The following is a 20,704-nucleotide window of genomic DNA, read 5'->3' on the forward strand; positions in this document are numbered from 1 at the left end:
ACCGGAAAATGCCGAGAGTTCACGAAGTTAAACCCGAACGTCGTCGAGTGGTCTCGAAGAAGCACGTGTCGAGTATTTGGCTGCTACTGAGCTTTTGCCTCATATACAACAGTCAAAATGTTTATATCATTGTTCATCATACTGAAGAAGGATTTCTCATCTTGTTAAAAGCTCAAATAAATGGTTTTGTGGGTCATAGTATTATTCAGCGTAAGTATGGCATAACAACTGTAGCCGTTAATTGCATACATGATCCTGAAGATTTTTCTCACTGGTTGTTTGCCTCTCTCGTGCGAGGTCCCAAAGGTTTCAAAGCTCCAACGAGAGGTACTTTTCGTTGTATACGATCTACTAGTAATTCATGATTTAATGATGGCGTGTGGAGGGAGCATTTTTTGAAACATTTATGTTTATCGCCGGACATTTCACATTACATTGCTAATTTTATTTGGTTATTTCTTTAAATTTAGGTAATTTAGGGATCTTTGTTTATTTATTGTTTGGCACCCGACTCAAAACTACTTAGGTATACTTACATTAATTTAAGAACTGAGTTATTAAGGTTAATTAAAAACTCTAAATTATTACAAAAATATATACTTAGGTATACTTACATCAGTTTAAGAACTTAGTTATTAAGGTTTAATTAAAATGGTTTATTATTTTTTGCTTTTCAGTTTTTTCGGCGGTTTAATTTTTTTGTTAAAAAGTTTTTATTTTATAATTTTTTGTGGCTATAAGCTACTAATGTGGCTATAATCTGTATGCTTATATTTTTGATTACTTTTAAAATAGCTACCTACCTTACTTTAGCTATTAACATATATTTAGCTATTAACATCTGTTGTGTTACATAAATAATTTTAAAAAAGCAGGCTTTATATACTAACATGGGTAGGCCTACAAAAAATGCTGCTCGGATGAGGAAAAGATGTTTAGAAGAATCTATTAATGAGAAAGAAAAAAGGTTGGAAGCAAACAGAAAGAGAATTACATTAACACGTTCACAGGAGAGTTTAGGTAAGCGCGATCAAAGACTGTCGAGAATGAGAAGCTACAATAACGATAGTTTATTGCAAGAAGATGATAAGCAGCGCGCTCGTCGTTTAGATATAAGAGAGCGACTTTCAAATGAGAGTGAAGAGCAACACGCTCATCGTTTAGATCTGACAAGAGAGCGACTTTCAAATGAGAGTGAAGAGCAACACGCTCATCGTTTAGATCTGATAAGAGAGCGAGTTTCAAATGAAATTGAGGACGTCGTGTCTATACAATCCGTTCCATAGATGAGTCTCATGAAATTGCTACCTATGGAAAGAAACCTCCAGATAATGTTGTCCCGAAATATGTGAACAATTGTGGTGGACTTTTATCAGAGGTAAAACTTGCTGCCGAATCTCGTGTGATGTTGAGACGTAACATATCAGTATCTGACGTCCTCGTCAATGGTGCAATGGGTATTTAAAAAAAAATAAAATGGCCATCAATACGTAGGGATCAACTAGAGGAAGGAGAATTACCGGACTGCATATTAGTTAAGTTTGACGATGAAAGCATAGGAAGCAGACTAAAAGATAGCGATGGTTGTGTCGCCATACCTCCAGTGGTTGCAACTTTTCAAGGAACGAAAGGTTATGGTGACATTGAGCACAGGATGTTGCCAATAATTCTATGCTGGGCCGTCACGGTACACAAATTGCAAGGTACGACCCTTGATAAAGCTGTAATAGACCTCGGAAAGAAAGTGTTTGCTAAAGGACAGGCATATGTGGCACTGAGTAAAGTAAAAACACTTGAGGGTATTGCTTTATCTAATCTAGAGCCAAATAAGTTACTACACAAACCTCACGATGAACGAGCTTTAGCAGAAATGCAGAGACTGAGAGCTCTAAATCAAGAGACTGACAAATCTAAAGCTCATTCATCGTTTTTTTTTTTTTTTTTTGTAATACACAACTCAGTAATAAAAAATCTGTGAGCGAACAATAAATCACTCCTAATATCTCACCTTTAGATAAGGAATTTTTCCAAATTTACATGGGACCAAATTCTAGGTATACTCTTTCCAATAAAAAAACAACTATCGAAATCAGACTATTCTGTAAAAGTTATGCGTCGTCTTACACGAAAAAAAGTAAAAAAACCTTTGAGTGAACAATAACTCACCCCTGTTTTCCATCCTTTAGGATAGGAATTTTTTTTCCAAATTTATATGGGAACAACTTCTGGGAAAATTCTTTCCAATGAAAAAAGAACTATCAAAATCGGACGAACCTGTGAAAAGTAATGCCTGGTCATACATGAAAAAAAAAAAGAACTTATATATACGGTTCGACTTGAGAACCTCCTCCGTTTTTTCGTCGGTTAAAAAACTAATCCTAATTACAAATACCAGAGATTGAGAGGTCTACACTACCGTGGGCAGGTCAAAGGCAGTAACTGCATTTTTTTTTTCATTTTTTTTTTTTTTGCATTTTGTCATCTATTGTACGTTAGCTTTGTTGTACAAACTAACTTATTTGGTTTCCGCTGAAAAAAATATATAACTCCAACATTTTCTTATTGTTAATACTACTGAATCCAACACACATTTCTTCAAATATCTCGAAAACTCATTTCTGCAGATACTGCCGCTTACCTGCCCACGGCAGTACACACGAGAGACATACAGGTCTGAAGCTCATTCATTGTGAGCTTTTTTTTTTTTGTAATACCCAACTCAGAATCAAAAAATCTTGGCGTGAACAACTAATCACCCCCTCTCCCCCCCCCCCCTTAGGGTAGGAATTTTTCCCTCAAACTTATAGGGGAATTACTTCAGGCTATACCCTTTCTAATAAAAAAAGAATATCCAAAATCGGACTATTCTGTAAAAAGTTATGTGTGGTCATACATTAAAAAAAAATATATACGTGTCGACTTGAGAACCTCCTCCGTTTTTTCGTCGGTTAAAAATAGTATGTCACCATCACTAAACCTTGCCCTATTTTTTCATACAAATCCTGAATATAAAAAATGTTTGACGACTGGCACTGAAAACTAACCCTAATCATAAGTACCAGAGATTGAGAGGTCTACACTGCCGTGTGCAGGTAAAGGGCTATAACTGCAATTTTATCTTTTTTTTTTTTTTTTTTGCATTTTGTCATCATTGTTTGTACGTTAGCTTTGTTGTACAAACTAACTTATTTGGTTTCCGCTAAAAGAAATATAATTCCAACATTTCCCAGTTGATAGTACTGAATCCAGCGCACAATTCTTCAAATATCTCGAAAACTCATTTCTGCAGATACTGTCGTTTACCTGCTCAAGACAGTACACACGAGAGACATACAAGTCTGCATCTCATTCATCGTGAGTTTTTTTTTTTTCTTTTTTGTTATACCCAATTCAGCATCAAAAAATCTTTGAGTGAACTACTAATCGCCCCCCTTTCCCCACCCTTAGGGTAGGATTTTTTCCCTCAAATTTATATAGGAACAACTTCAGGCTATACCCTTTCCAATAAAAAAAAGAATATTCTAAATCGGACTATTCTGTAAAAAGTTATGTGTGGTCATATATAAAAAGATTTGTGAGTGAACAACAAATCTCCCCCTTTTCCCACCCTTAGGGTAGGATTTTTTTCTACAAATTTATATGAGACCAACTTCAGGGTATAACCTTTCCAATAAAAAAAGAATTATCAAAATCGGACAATTTTGTAAAAAGTTATGTGTGGTCATACATTAAAAATCTGTGAGTGAACAACAAATCAACCCCCTTTTCCCACCCTTAGGGTAGGATTTTTTTTTCAAAATTTTTATGGGACCACCTTCGGGGTATACCCTTTCCAATAAAAAAAGAATTATCAAAATCAGACTGTTCTGTAAAAAGTTATGCGTGGTCATACATTAAAAAAAAATATACGTGTCGAATTGAGAACCTCCTCCGTTTTTTCGTCGGTTAAAAATGATTTCAAGAAGCGGAAAGGTTAAAATTTGCTGCCTATCGCATGCAAACACTCGCCAATAAATTTAGGGCGCCAAGGAGCAAGAAGTTGGATGCTCCCCACGTGTCGCGTGCTAACGGCAGCTTCCTCCCGATTTCAAAGTGGAATGCAGTCTCTACCCATCTTCACTCTGAGGTCAAAAAAAGACAATAACGCCGAGTAAATCCAAAAATCCAAATACATTCATATATTACAAGGTTGTTGCCTGAAACTAACCTCATACCGGATGAAACTTTGAGTTATTGGAAGCAAATTAAACCGTAATGGTATATATTTTCATAAATGTAACACATTAAAAAATAAAAATGTAGAAAAATCGAGAAAAAGAAATAACTGAAGTCGTAATATCGAGGATCGACTGTATCCAGTCAATTCGTGAGTTAACATTTTCTAAATGTACGCCCCCAGTCGGAAAGCAATATAAAATAGAACAAATAAAAGAATCCAAGAAGTAGCTTAAAAAATGTATTTTATTGTAGAAATATTTGTATATATTAATTGAAATTACCTCAACATTACGAATAAAATACTAAATATATTATCAGCAAGTTCAGTCAATAATAATGGCTTAATAAACATTTAACAGTAATTTGTAAAGAAGTTATTTGCTGTTCGTAAGCACACACCGAAGAAAAAAGAACGTATCTTTTGACATACAAAGATACATGTCAATGCAAATCCAAGATACACATACAACCTATCATCTAATTTTGGGGCTATATATCCATTTAGAACTATTACAGGAACACATGTATGTAGTTATACCAAATCCACCACAAGACAAAGATCTGCATATCAATGAAACATTAAGAACATTCGGAATTCAAACAGCACTGTTCCCATTTGCAATTACTTCAATATCTCGTTCACAATGAGTCTCCCATTGATATGAAATAAGATAGATTTCTACTTGCGATGCATCCTCTGAGAGTAGCAAACTTCTATCCTAGACTCAGGAACACTGATATTATCCTTCAAGAACATCAAGTCAGATATATATCTTATACTATGCAATAATGACTACATGAGCGTAGCCAAGGTGTGCGTGTCAGGGCACAGCTACCCACCACCCCCAGTGACATAAAAAAGAACAACTACACTTCTTTCACGGGAAAGATAGACTAAATGTAAACGAAGAAATGCGCCATTTGGCGAGGCCAATCACGTGTTTGACTTGGACAAGAACAAATTGGTGCCAAGCAGACGGAGAATGCGAATAGTATTGGTTTACTTTTTTTCTTGTTGCAGAAAATTTTTTACAAAAAGGGCATTTTAGTGGTAAATCTTCTGGCAATCTATTTGTTTACTTTCAGTCTATTTTTTCGTGAACAGATTATAGTGAGAGCATAGTACCAGATTCTCGTAAACGTCAGACTATTTTCGACATAGCTTTCGACAGCATTTTTGGTGTAACTAATCAAAATGAAATAAAATTAAAAGTCTTCTCGCGGTTTAAGTAGAAAAACAGGGGCTTAGACAATTTTATTTGCCTTAGGATGTACTCCAGTTCTCCCTTCGAATATAATCATATACTTAGGCGCGTTTATATAGAAAATGCAATGAGCTGGCGTAATGTCTTCTTTCGAAAAAACCCGTGTACATTGAAACCTGCAGTTGACCAGTACCTACTCTGAATTTTCCTGCTATACACATGGTAAGCATTAGGTTGCAATGAACCTGCTTTTTTTAACCAATGTAAACGGGCTCTTACAGAAAAGATTTATTAAACGAAAGTGCCTGGCTACGCCCATGAACAACTACTATATTACCAAATGTATTTAGGTAGCTGAAGCAAAATTTAATTTTGAAGAAAGCAATGCTCGGAAATCAATGAAGAGTTGACTTTTGCAAATGTATTTAAATAGCATCATTTTGCAATTACTTTAGAATCAACAACATATTTTTCGGAAGACGTTTGACTCAAAACAAGGTTAGCACACATTTTGGTGGTTATTCAAGAAAATGCATGATTCGTTAATATTTTATTTAAATTGTTTTTTTTTTTTGTTGTATGAAAATAATTACAAGAGCACATTGAACAATTTGAAATTTACATATGAGCATTATATGATTAATTTTGTAATTTATTATCATGCAAGATAAAAAAAAAACATCCAGAAAAGAAAGTTTCTTTTCTCTTTCAACTTGCTAAAATATTTTTCAATCTTATGAAATCTATTTTTTTTTAAACAATTAGTATTAATAATTTAAACAATTTTTTTTTTACAAAGACAAGTAGAAATGCACCATATTTTCTCTTACAGCATTATTCAAAAGCTTTCCATTCAATTACATTAGCTTTTAAAATGCATAGCATTACAGTTGCTGTCATTGTATGCCCCTAAGTAGTATATGCAAGAAATTATTTTATTTCGTTTGAATAAAAATAAATATAGTATCGTTTGATTAAGTAGTTGTGTTTTTATTTTTTATCTAATCACAAATGAAGCAATGGAATTGACGGGATTCTAGGTTGTCAATGTTTACTGTAATAAAAGCTCATTTCATTCGTGCCATGTAACAAACGGTAAGCTCCTTTACACAAAATATTAGCTAGTAACTTATGCATTTAGTGTATAAAGTGTAACAGCCCCATACATACATATTAAACGATTTGTCATGATAGTCAGAAATTCAAGTAATGGTGCTACAAAAAGTACAAATAGTTATGCTGAAAGGCATGAAAAATAAAAATTTTCATTTCAGTTTGCAATTCCTTGTCCAGCAGAAACACGCAAAAATTTCTAAATTACGAGAGCATTGTAGTATTTGAGCAAATTTTATTTAAAATTTAATGAAATTTTGAACTTGAAAACACAGGAAGCGGAAGAAAATGTAAAGAAAGCTAAAACCAAATATAAAATTTATACATATTTCAAGTCTACGCCTAATATTTAAACACTATATAGAACATACATAATATAATCTTTCACAACGTATATACTAGTGAAAATCAGTCATTGAACACCCCTATTCAAATCTATTTTAATGATAATTGACACCAAATTTTACTATGTTAATAACAAGCTTAGATTTTGAAAATTAAAAAAGCATACATGTTTAAATAAAATTTAATAAGTCAAAGAACTCATTTAAACTCCACTTATGCTATTTATAAAAACATTACAGATGGATTCAAATATAACAAAAGATCTTGTTTTAAATTATTTACAGTGAGAAGTTTCATTTTCTTTGAGGGTACAAACGCAGACTTGGTTTTTCTGATCCTATGCCAATGAAAGCAGAAAAAAATTCATCTCAATCAGTCCTCTGTGTTCACTTACCTGAGCCTGATGACAGCAAAGAAACGCTAAGAGGAACAGAACCTCTTCTTTGATGATAGATAAATTGCTGACCTAAAGCAGATATGGTTGAACTCGTGTTTCCAGATAGCTTTTCATTTTCTTGCTCAGTCCTCCAAGAGGTCCAGTCTTCTAGCAACTGTCGCCGTAGCTTCAACTTTCTTGCCATACTCACTCCTATTACATCACTTGTCCGAGAACGCCAAAAACCAGTAAGCATTTCTAAACCACCAGACCTACGCCTTGATCCACCTTGAGCGATAACAGATGGCCATTCACAGATTGTCTGACTACTGACGATACCTTGCATAGTATTGAGCATGCCGGATGGCCCAATAAGTACACTTAAGAGATCACCAGGAGATCCATGCTTTCGAGCATGATCCATTAGAGAATGTCGATTACTACTAGTTTTCGGGGGGTCACTGTGCAAAATATGTTCACCACTTAATTTATTTGGCAAATGATGAGACGGGTTAGGGATGTTACACATAAGTGCAATTGGAACTTCTGTAGGCAAAGATCCTCTTCTTTGTACTGATTCTTGGTGTGATAATGATCGGTTCGGCAGCAATGAGTTAGAACTTGCAGCACATGTTTCATCAACGATCTCATCTTTTGTTCGTTGCTCAGATAATCTATTACAAGAATGAGTACCGGGATTCATTCCATGTGAAGTGTTATGTAATATATTGCTTTCGGAGCGAAGCGGCACATTAAGTAACGGTTCCAATAATCCAAAGCTGTTTCTTCTGATGCCATGTACTGAAATACGGTTACTTTCCTGTACGCTGCACGTAATTTCAGTCATTTGCATTCCTAAAACAATAGAAATGACTGTTAGTACACAGTAATCGTCGCAACATTTGCTATATTAACAATTTTACGAATACAATCTTTTTAACGTTCAATCATTTCTGCCCACTATTATCCGCTAAAATAAAACGTAATTATAATGTATAGATAATTAGTCCCAGCAAGAGAGTGTAGTTGGTTCATCTTTCTCCCTGGAAATTCTACAACAGAGTTCTCAAACCGAAAAATTACTGAAGAATGAGCAGAAGAAATGAAGTGATTATACTAATTGAAATACTATATAGGATGTTTATAAAGTCTTTCACTGACAAATAAAATTCATTATAATAAGGATATTCCAGATTTTAACATAATTATTTTTTATTTTGGTCTTTATCTCAAAAAGTTTTTTTCACAGCATTAAAACACTTAAATTACACATTAAGATGATGTTCAACTTCACAGCAGACATAAGCGCGGTCAGAATTTGCCTTCTGGGGCAGAGTTCAGTCATAACAGTCCTTACAAGGAAAAAAACTTTCATATTAGGATTGGCAATATGCGTTAAAATCAAGGGTTCTGCTTTTGGGGTGTTGACCCTGAAAATCCCTCTCGCCACGTCCCTGGCGCCAGGTATTAGCTAGCATAGTTGTTGCTATCCGTGATATCGCATCCATTATTATTTCCTTTAGTGGGCCAATATAGCACACCAGTGTGTTATCACTTAGTCATTGATAAGACCCCATAGGCAAAAAGAAAGCACCGAGTTTTTTCTTTCTTAGACGCCTTTTAAATTTTTTGATGTTAGCCATAACTTCATCACTTTAACTATTGGGGGAGTGCAAAAGTTCGTGCGGAGCAAGGCCGTAGCCAGGATTTTGTTTCGGGGGGGGGGGGGGGGGGGTCAGAAATTTTCGACAAAAAGACAAAAAAGTCACCCGTTGGTATGGTTTTTGAAGCCTATTACGTATTGGTAGACATATCGCATTAGGGTGGGGGATAAGGGGGGGCAACACAGCAAAATGGAAAATTTTTTGGAAGAAGAGTAGGAGAGGGTTGGTGGTATTATGGGTTGATTTTTTGGATTTTTTTTCTTTTGAACAATAATTTTACTGAATTACAGAGAGTTAAAGCTACTTTATCAAAATGTGAGCAAATGTTTTCTCAGATAATCTAAATTAATTAATATAATATTATTTAATCGAATTGAAATTTAATAATGTACAAGTTTTATTGGTTCAGAAAAAGATGTGTGTTGGTCGTAAATGTCGCAATTGCGAAAGCTACTAATGACATAAGGACCTTTAATTGGCGCTCAAGTTGGACATGAAATAGTAATATGCGCCACCAATCACTTTTCATGAGCTCTGAGAGTCAGAGGCGCCAAAAATGATTGTAAGGAAGGAGCAGACCTAGGAGTACTTTTTAATATTTGAAATACATGCCGAACTCACATTGGGTTCGGTACCTCAATTTAGACGTAATTTACAAAGACATTTTTTTGACGCAATTCAGGCTACATTTGGTAGTAACACAAGTTAAAAGATTTGGTTTGCGGACACTCCCCTGGGGGGGGGGGGGGAATTTTTGAAGCCTTAGTCTAAGAAATATGATTTTCTATTTTGTTTGGTACGACGGCATAAGGAGGCTGCTGTCCTCCCGTAAAGTTTCGGAATCAAAATTCTGAAAGTGCACCTTTTGTGATATTAGGGAGGATAGCAGGGATCAGGGACTCTGACTCGAAAAGTTTTCAAAATCAAGGTACTAAAAACGCAATTTTGAACTCTTTTTGGTTTTGTCAAAGGGTTTAAAACTCTCTTTTGGATCACCAGTAAGTAATGTTATTGCATCACTTTAAACTCTTAGTCAGAAGTTACTGCCGCGTCATGATCCAACGCTCAGGGCCGTTCTGAAGTCGAAAAATGAGTGGGAGGTATATGAAATTGGAGACTTTTTTTTTTATTTCAAATGTGTCTTAAATACATGGGCTTCTCGCTTCTCTTTCCCCAGAAAGTTTCAGAATTTATAGTCTTGAAAATGCATTTTGACGATCTTTGGTAATGTTAGAGGGAGAAGAGGTTTAAGGTTGCTCCCCCGTCCATTTTTCGAAACTGCAATTGTTATGTCCCTAATTATGTTAATAAAATAAATTTGGGAGCTCGTCAACGAAATTTTTTAAATTGTTGTTCTAAAAACGCAGTTTTGGAAAAATTTTGGTGATGTTAAGGGGAGGAGAGATTCAAGGGTCCAACCACAGAAATTTACTTTATTTGTAGTTTTAAAAATGCATTTTAGACAATTTTTGGCAATGTAGAGGGGGAGGTTCAGGGGCGCGCCCCCCTCTCCTTCCTTGAACTTCGATCTTTTAAAATGCAATTGTTGATTATGACCTATTATGCTGTGTGGGAAAGGGTGGTTTGGGGGCTCTCCCACGAAATTTTTTGAAATTACAGTTGCAAAAACGCAGTTTTAGACTGTCTTTGGGTAATGTTTGAGAGAACAGAGATTGAGGCCAATCCTTGGGAATTTTTTGAAATTGAAATCTTCAAAATACGATTGTGATACCATCTTTGGTAACGTTAAGGGTACCGGCAATCTTTTTCCATTGAAGCTCTATAAATATAATTTTGGTTGACTTTCAATGATGTTAGGGGGAAGAGTTTTTGGAAGCTCCTCTGCAGAAAATTTTCAAAATTCAAGACTTGAAAACTAAATTTAAAACAATCGTTAATGATGTTGCAGGAGAGAGGGGGGGGGGGAGACATTCCGCAGAAAAAGTTTTGAAGTTAGCTTTTAAAAAGGCAGGTTTTTGAAGATCTTCGGTAATGTTTGCGGGAGGAGAGGTTTGGGGATCACTTTTCGGTTATTTTCGGTGGCGCTCCCCCGGAAATTTTTTCAGAATTGAAGCCATAAAAACGAAAGTTTGAACGAATTTAGGTAATATTTGGGGGGGGAGGGGAGTTCGAGGACAACTCGAATTTTTCCGAGTTGAAGTTCGAAAAGAGAAATTATTTTTTACAGCATGGCAAACTTTTAAAATTTTTCGGGGGGGGGGGTCTGACCCCCCTCGTTTTTGGATTGATTAGTGACGGGCGATGAAAAATGGATCATATACAACAATGTTTAGCTCAAACACACATGAAAACATGCAAGTAAGGAAAGGCCAGTTAGCACCCGATGAAGATGATGCTCTGTGTTTGGTGGGATTGCAAGGGCATAATTTATTTTGAACTTATTCCCGCTGGCGGGGGAGATTGATTCGGATTAGTACTGTCACCAATTATCCAATTTGAACTGAGAAATCAAATATAAACGTCCGATTTTGTCAAATCGCAAGAGCAGTCTTTCATGAGGAGAACGCCAGACCACACGTTTCGAGAGAGACGCTGAGCAAACTGGTCAGCCTGGAATGGAATGTCCTAACTCACCCACCGTACTCTTCGGATATCACACCATCTGATTATCACTTGTTCTGGTCATTTGAAAAATCATTTACAAGGAAAAAATTTTGACTCTTTGGATGCCTTACAAAACGTCGTGTCTTCGTTCTTCGAATCTAAACCGCGCAAGTTTTATGATCGGGGCATTCGTATGCTGCCAGAACGTTGAAAACATAATATAGACAACGTTGGAGATTATTGATTGAATAAAGCACTTTACTTGTCTAATCATTGTGTGACTTTTACTCACCAACTCCGCATGAACTTTTGCACTCACCCCTCAATAAAAAGAAAGGTAGTTAAGATAAGGACAAAAAAAAAAAAAAAGTTATGGCAAAATCTTAAATACTTTTATATAAATTTTCTTTATCAGTGCAAGACTTTATAAACACTCGGTACATTAATTGATAATTAACGTTCTGACTTCACTCTTGTTAAATAATGCGGATAAATAGCCTTAGTGATTTTTTTTTTTGGTATTCCTTTGTATACTGCACACGTTTTAACTTTAGATTTTCTCACAATTTTGGTAATTTAGTAGAAAGGACCTAGGTGTCGAAGACTGATAAAAATGATCAGATTATTATTATTATTTTAAATTTGGTTTTGATGCTTTGAGAGAGTGGACAATTGCCGTTGTTATGATAAAGCAATTTATTATCACAATTCGTGTTTTTTTTCCTTCAAGGCTTGATGCAATATTCTCAACATTAGTAGAATTGATGTTGGCTATCTTCACCCTAAATTTACCCTAACAAATTAATCGATAATTTTGAAATCAAAAAAGTTCACTCTGCATGCCGAAAACGGTCCTATTACCTAGCTAACGGAGCAGAAAGCGCATTTAGTGAAGGTTTCTCGAAGGAAACGACGGCAGCAGTGTCAACTCACTTGTCAACACATTTTATTTTATGTTTTTTTGAATACTACTAATACATTCTGGTTGTGATGCAAAGGAAATACTACTTAATAATTGAAATCGACCGAGAAAAGTTATCGGGAGCAGAACAATGCTTTAGACTCTTTGCATTCCTCCACTCACGAAACTTGCACTCTAAATATAGTATCAAGTGCATAAGCGACTGGTGCATCAAAAATATGAGGGGGCGAAGGAGGAGGCGGGGGGGGGGGGAGTCACGTTATGGGGCGGTGACCCTACAATTTTTTTTTACGAACTGAAGTTTAACGCTATTATTGATTAAATGACCTCTAAAAAGTTCGGGATGCGACCTCAAAACTCGAGATGGAAGGCCACAGTAGACTCTTTTATTCCTAATTTAAAGCTCCATTTTACTTTTTATGAAATAATAACTTGAGAAAAACATAAACCCAGACTTAATTAAGTCGAATCATCTTTCTTTAAACACGTGAATCAATCAATTTATCATTTTTCGATCGATCGATAACTCAGAGCTTAGAAAAGTGGAGGGGAAAAACTCTTACTTTTAAAAGTGAGGAGGCAGTAGTCCCCCCTCCCGTACAAACTGCCTATGATGAAGTGCGATTCGACTAGTGAATATGGCACTTGCCTGGCGCCATAATCGGTAGTCGAGTCGAACTGCAATCAGACCCCTGAATCGCCGATTGATATTTTCTGATTGGTTGACGAAGACCTCTGGTGTAGGACGGAATTTCACCTTGGCTGGTGAATATGACTGTAAGTCACGCAAGTTGAGGTTGTTTTTCTTAACTACTTTTTATGTAGTTGTGAAATTGTTTTTAAAAAATATCTTTCGTTATCAATTAAAAATATTTCTTTGAAATACACAAGATCAACTCCAGATATCGTAAATTCTTTCATTTATTATTGCTTTTTGCACAGAGTAGCTTTTTTCTGTTTCTCAAAGCTAAAACGCATTGTAATATTGGACAAGTTCAAACATTCGGATAATTAAACGTGTTCAAATTCAGCATTTTCATACGTTGTATCTTTTGTGCTTTTTCTGAAATAACATTTTAGAATAAAGCAATATTTTTTTCAAAATATTTACTTGCTTTTAAAGTTTATTTTAAAAAGCGCTGAATTAGATTTAATGCTTCTTACAAAATGACCACTAGAAATACAATCAAAGGGAATAAAACCCATTAATTTTTACAACTAAAAAGGAATTAGGTTAAAAATACTTTAACGTAAGAAGGTAATTTTGTATGAAAACAATTCCAAGGTTCTTTCTAAATACTATTTCTTTACACAAATCGATTATATTTCAAAAACAAAACCATGTAGAAATGTATAGTTATATTTCACGTTCGTAATTTTGTTGGTTAAAAAAAAGAAATAGAAGCATTTACATTATTCTAACATTAAAAAAATATTTCATACAAAAAAAAAAATATGATATACGATATTTAAAGCAGATTTAGGAAATAATATTTAAATAGTTCTGAGAAACATTCTATATGCTGAAAAAGGTTGTATAAAAGACATGCCGAAATAAGCACTTAATTGCATTTAAAATTTAAGTCTTAGCAAACGAAAAGTTTCTCCATTACTGCCGTGAAATAAATTAGAAATTTTACTGATTAGTTAACTTGTACAAATTGATTTGCATTTCATAAAATTTTAAATGACTGCTTTTTTTTTGGTTCAGCAATATTTTTATGCCACTGTTTATACCTGGTCTTCAATGTTTTTCGATATCAGAATGTGCTAACAATTTTAATTAGAATAAAAAGAAAACTTTTTAAGTTTTAAATCACATAAAATTTTCAAATCAAATTTTTTGGAACGTAATATTTGAAACATAAATTCTGAGAAATTTCAAAGAAACCGTTCCACTATTGTAATGAAGCTGCGGGGGAAAAAAAGACCAGTTTGAGAATCGCCTAAGCCAAAAACAGATTTCATCTAACCTCAAATAACGGACAAAAAAAAAAAAAAAAAAAAAAAAAAAAAAAAAAAAAAAAAAAAAAAAAAAAAAAAACGTTGAAAGTTGTAAATTAATTTGAACAATGCAAAATTATGCTTTTAGCAAACCAAGGAGATGATAAACTTTGTTAAAGCAACAGAAGAAACTGAAAAGCAGTTTACACATCATGATATGCATTTTAGAAAATAATTGTAATTTTTATTGCCGAAATATTGAGTGAAAATCCATGTTTGGAGTTTGAATGCTGAAACAATGTTCACCTACTTTCCGAGAGCAAACACATGTACATATAAAAAGTAAAGGAAAAAAAATATTTCCTCCATTTACTTTTTACGACCTACTTCCTTTTAGATATATATTTTCTGCACTTATATCAACAGTACAAAAAAAAGAACAGTTTATCTCGTAGTGTTACACTTTTGCATTTGTGTCCTGTGGTTTACATTCGACATTGTTTAAGCACATCAAATCTAAATGACATCTAGATATGTCCTATTTTCATAATTAATTCGAATGAGCAACATATGAAAAAATATTATATACGTTTATTACTTCAAACAAAAGGGATGCGAACCTGATAAACAAGACATTTTGCAATGATTCTTTTGAAAACAACTTATGCAACAAAAACAAAGATGGAGTTAACTTTTCTTTCTTCTTTTCTTTTTCTCTTATCGTTTTAGTGAATTTATCTTACGTACGTGATTATCTGGAGAACAATTAACTCAATTCGTCAAATATGATAGTTAAGATCTCAACCAATCAAGCTGGGTAGTTAGGGAGAAACACAAAGAAATCCAATTGGTGAATTGCGCTGTGAGTTGACAGTTTACGGATGCAATTGTTGTTAGTCGGAAGAACGAGTAAATTAAGACAAAATATGTTTTGTTTGAAAAATGTAGGTCAAAGCAGCTCAACCCTTCGCTGTATTTCTCGATTTAAAAAAGCTCTTCGCTCAATTTTGAGAAAAAAAAAAAAAAACCGCTTTGCGAGGAAACTTGAATTGTATAAATCCCAGCCTGATTGAAAAAAGTGCTCTAAACAAACTCGATCGAAAAGGAATTTTGATGCGTAAAGCACGCATAAAAGGATTTTTTTTTTAAATTCGACTAATTCAAGGGTATTTATGAGTATTTCAAAACGAATCTAGTTGGGTAAATTAGCCTTATTTTGTCCCCATGCACAATTTCGTTTTCGTAAGTTTCTCTGGTTCAAAACTAGTTGTCACCGCCGGTGATATTTTTTTCTGGTTGCGGTTAAGAATACTAATTATTTGTGGAAGTTTCATGAGTCTAGCACGCATTCCGATTTTTGAAAATTTGAGTTATCGTAATATTATTTGTCAATGTTTTTTTAAATTAGAATGTGCTTATTTAGTTGCATATTTGTTTTGGGTAAGGTGTAAATTGAATGATCCGAGTGTTTTACGATGTTGGGTTCACTTCACGTAGAGCAAAAAGTAGCAATATTGGCAAATATGATATTCCTATTTTCGTTCCCTACAACGATTTCAGTAAAAGACAGTGACACAGAGACAGTGACATTCCATCATGCGGCAAAAGCGTTTTTATGAAGACAAACATAAACGTCGCCCTTAATGCGTCTCGTGGCAAACACAAAATGTGCTCCGGAGAGAAGGACAGAGGAAAAAAGTCTTCTAACACTTGTTTTTGGAGGCTTGAAAAATCAATCTTGCATTTGTCAGTTAAATATTTTGTGAAAAAATGCAAAATTTGTGATGTTTTTCTGCAATACAATTCTTAATCCGTATCGATTATTATTATCCGGTTTTCAACCCTTTATTACCTCTTTTAGAAGGTATATTGGAGGGAGGGGGGACAAAATAGGAAAATAATTTTCCATTCTAGTGAAAGTGCATTAATTTTTTTTTTTAAGAAAAACAAATTGTTGTTCTATGTACTTAAGCTTGAATAACACGTGTAGGCTTAGTTAGTGGTGTTGTATAACTTTTTTTTTTGGATTAGATTGTAACATATGCTACTCAGAGATCAACAAGCTTAGGGGGGACGAAATATGTTGCCTTTACCCTATTAACGCCTACTAGAGAAATTCAAACCTTTTTAAAGATCATTAGTAATCTGTGTCAGTAAAATTTATTTTTCGCCCCGAAGGAACAAGTAGTAAAAACTGTAGAAATTTTGAATATAGTTTTTGTTTTTCGGTTTAAGAAATGGAATCAATAGTTAATAATAATCGAACTACATTTCTCTACCGACTCAACATGGACGAAGGTAAGAAACGAATTGACTGACCAAATTAAAGAATTATATTTTTCAGGCAATAGAAATTGATACAAATGCGATTAAATATGGCGGTTAAATTATTAACTCAGTTTCATGTCAAAAATACCCTAGTTGTTGAACTTTCATTTTTTTTTTTTTTTTTTTTTTTTGAGGTCAAAAAAGTTCTAACTTGCGCTCAAATAATCAACAATTTTTATTCATTATTCTTGAAGTATTAAATCAAACTTTTGTGAAAGACTAATTCACTTTTTAAAGCATATTTTTAGAATCTGTGTTAGACCGGAGAAAGAGCTCATAGAATAGGAGCGTTTCCGTTTTTACTGTGTCGCATGAAAAGTGTAATTCAATACTTTTTAGAGAAGAGGGACTGTGCTGTTATTTTAAACTTTAAAAATTCACAATAAAAATCATTTTTATTGTTTTATTAACGATTAACTTTAAATTATTAGAATTTTCGGAAATTTTCAATTGTTTACATTTTCTTACCAAGGATTTAGATCAAAACTTTTGTCGGAAATACAAGTTCTGTATTTTCAACATCCTTAATGATGTAAAATAATTTATATTGTGATTTGTGCAATTTATGAAAACACAAATGTTCAGACTTTTATCACCGCAATTCTCATATGGGGTTGTCTTAATCATTGCAAAATCACTTGTGCTCGTTAATGTGCTCGTTATCACATCCTGCAGTCCAAGGATGTGATAACTGGGCTGTCTGGTGTATTGCATGTAGTTCTGCCTTAGCCCTAGCTTAAGGGCAGTAACTTACTGCTAAGCACATACAATTGTTGGAAAATTATTTACTTTTAAAAAATCGTTGATAGTTTTCTTTTACTATCACACTGACTATGAATAGATTCTCAAAATTTCTATTATATTAATAAAAAGCGAAATTAATTTCGGAAACAATTAAAGAAGTTCAAAAATTGATATCAAATTTAAAAAAAAGTATCTCGAATTTAGACGAAGGTATTCAGGACGTCTCATAGACAAAAAAAAAAAAATATTTTAAGTAGGTAGGTGTTAAGGTCATTTTTATGAACAGAAAGGAAAAAACGACATGCAATGCATTATTTTCCAGGGTTGATAACGAAAAAGTTGAGTGGATCTGCTTTAATTTCTGAGCACTCAGCACAGAAAATACATTTAAATTTGAGTGTTTATTGATAACGTGTATTTTCATGCTTATGCTGTAACACATATTTTAAAAAGTAAAAGCAAAATTAGCAACGAAAAAACAATCAAATGGTTGGAATTATGTAGTTAACAGAATATCAAATATACTAATAAAGCCTGCGTTATGAGTTCTCACATACACGCGACACGCAATAGAAAATATTATACGAGATTAGTTAAGTGCTATGCAGAAAGAATAAGTAAGTTATACCAAGCAAAAGCGTTAAGCTAAGAAATGGAAACTAAAGTTCGTAAAACATATTTAGTCTAATCAGCTTTACATGTAATGTCATCTCAAATGCAGAATAAAACATGTGCAGTCATGCTAGTTCGTAAATATTAATAGATCGCGTTTCAGACTAAATAAGGTTTTATAAATAATTTTTTTAATATGAAAAAGCGTAATAACAGTTAGTTACCGAGAAAAAATTTGAAGAATGAAGATCATAATCAGGAAAAATTTTTGTTCTTTAAAGTAAATCTTGACCCATCAATTCTGTCAAGTGAAAGTGCTTGGATTCAGGCACAGGATAATTTCAACTGCCAATTTCTTTTTGTTGTGGCCTCATGTATGGAAAAGTTATAATATTCTAAAAATATATGTGTATATTTATTTGTAAATAAATATTTTAATTTGGTGCAAGATTGTTTTGAACAAATGAACACACATTCTTCATTAAAGGCTCTGGATTCATATGTTTTAAAAACGAACCTGATATTGTTTCTATTGGAATTGACCATCTTCGGCCAGATGCACCATTTCTTTCTGCTCCACCTCTGAGACCACCTCTGGAATCAATTCCTGCTAAGCTTGAGAGTTGACTATCGAAAATATCAGTTTTATCAGATGCAGTCACAGGTGCAGAGCCACGTCTACCACTGCGTCCGCCATTATGAGCTAGACTAGATGTTGAGCCTTGCCATGATGGAAGTGGAGAATCGAAATCATGGCTTGGCCTAGGAGTTCGTTCAGCAGAAAAGCTACGACTGATATGCCAACACCAAGATGGCGTTTTCTTATAAAATTCAGTCTTGCATATGCAAGCGTTTGTAGCACAATGTTTATTTGAACATACATTCGTTAAGAAAGAACATTCAACACCTTTACTGGAAAAACTATTTGAAAGTGGTTCATTGGCAGTGTGGTGGCATGAAGGCAGTTCTCGCTCCTCAGAAGACTCGATTTGATACAACGATGGGTTATTCGAAAGAAATGAACATTTTGGCGCTTGGGAAGATTTGTTATACGACTGGCATCCATAGTCCGAGGCTCGTCTGCTTCTTAGTACTTGTGACAAGTATTTGACACTTTCGGACTCTGTCACCAGTGAATGTGATCGTCGCTTACATTGAGGTGTTTGCAAAGTTAAAGAGCTATCTGTCGGGGAAGGGGTGCCGCAACCATCAAGACAACGGCTTGGTGGACATTGAGCATTGTCACAACTGCTACCATCCATCTCAGAATCATTACTACAATGGCCATCAGAGCATTTTTCAGGTTGTGATAAACTCTCTGTTTCTTTCACAACAGATTCACATGCTTCTGTACAGGAGTATATTGGTTGGAAAACTGTAGGGCATATGAGATGACTTTCAACTTTTGTAGCAGCATAGACTTGCCGCAATTGTACCGTGTTGGTAATACTAGAGAGGGAGAGCAATGTCGTGCTAGGATGAAGTTCTTCAGTTGAATATGTTTCCATATGAATTTTAGGAGCAAGTAATCGTGGGGTGAGTCCACTATCACTTTTTGATCTATGTTGCTTAAGAACAACGTCTGAATCGGCTGACAGCAACTGAATTCCTTGACCTCGAGTCTCAGCTGATTCTTCCAGTATATCCAGAGAAGAACAGGGATCAATAGTTATTTCAGGGGGATTATCACTTTCTTCCTTTCTTTCAGCTTCAGTTTTCTGTACCATTTCCATTCTCCGCCGCCACTGATTATAATTGTGCCGCAAATTTTCCAGTAGTTTATTTGATAACGGTGTTTTTAAGAAATGGTCCCACGTCTCAAATAAAGGAGATACAACAAACTGAAAGAAATCTGAAAAATAAAACAAACTATATAATTAAAATGTAGCTATGTCAGACATGTCAGACCAACAAAAGTTTAGCTGATTATTTGGATTAAACCCAATTATAGACATTATATGAGAAACTAGTACAACAGTTAGGAATTCGTTACAAACTTTTCTTTTTTTTTTTCGAAACTGCTTTTTTCATTTTTTATAAGTTCCAATTTTATGCATTACACATTTAAAAAAAAAAAAAAAATAGAGAAAACCAAGAGTCACACATCATTTTCGTCTTTATTCTGATCATAGTGTGCAAAATTATTTGCAAGTTTCAGAATCCACTATTTGATAGACTCATTATGTTAATTAAAGAAAAAATATTTTACATAAACAAGACTTAGTTTTCCAACAATACATAAAGGATTACACGTAAAACAAAAAATTTTAAGTAGTGTAATTAGTAAAAGTATTTTGTTAAAAATTTGCCAGCAGAATTGAGTTTATGATTTTTTTTTTTTAAATATCGATTGTGATCACATATGGGCCATTCTCCAGAAAGCGTAACGTTTGAACGAAAATATTTTTCAATTTCGAAACCTTTTGTTTTCTTTTTTTTTTCATTCTTACATGAAAGTGTTGCCTACTAGAAGTAACCATAAACAATGGCCGAGCTAAGTTCCAATTATTTTACTCATACATTTAAAAAATAAAAAATGCCTTGTTCACGGAAATTTAAAAAAAAAGGGAGAAAAATTTAATATTTAAAAATTGAGGTCAATTTAATATCAAAGTAGTAAGTTTGTTAATTGTGCAAACAATCAGCTATTTTATTGATTAGAGGGAAC

The 20,704-nt window shown here is 34.0% G+C and overlaps 1 protein-coding gene across 1 annotated transcript in view; it reads right to left on the minus strand.

Moving 5' to 3' along the window:
* Positions 1-4,455: 4,455 nt before the first annotated feature.
* LOC129218462 (uncharacterized) overlaps positions 4,456-20,704 on the minus strand; it is a 252,624-nt gene continuing 236,375 nt past the window's right edge. The window contains exons 13-14 of the mRNA XM_054852737.1: positions 18,554-19,888; positions 4,456-8,112 (exon numbers count right to left, since the gene is read on the minus strand). Coding sequence (XP_054708712.1) covers positions 7,268-8,112; positions 18,554-19,888 — 2,180 coding nt within the window. The 3' untranslated portion in view covers positions 4,456-7,267. The remainder of the gene's footprint in view (positions 8,113-18,553; positions 19,889-20,704) is intronic.

This window comes from Uloborus diversus, chromosome 3 (genome assembly GCF_026930045.1).
Source record: "Uloborus diversus isolate 005 chromosome 3, Udiv.v.3.1, whole genome shotgun sequence".
NCBI lineage: Eukaryota > Metazoa > Arthropoda > Arachnida > Araneae > Uloboridae > Uloborus > Uloborus diversus.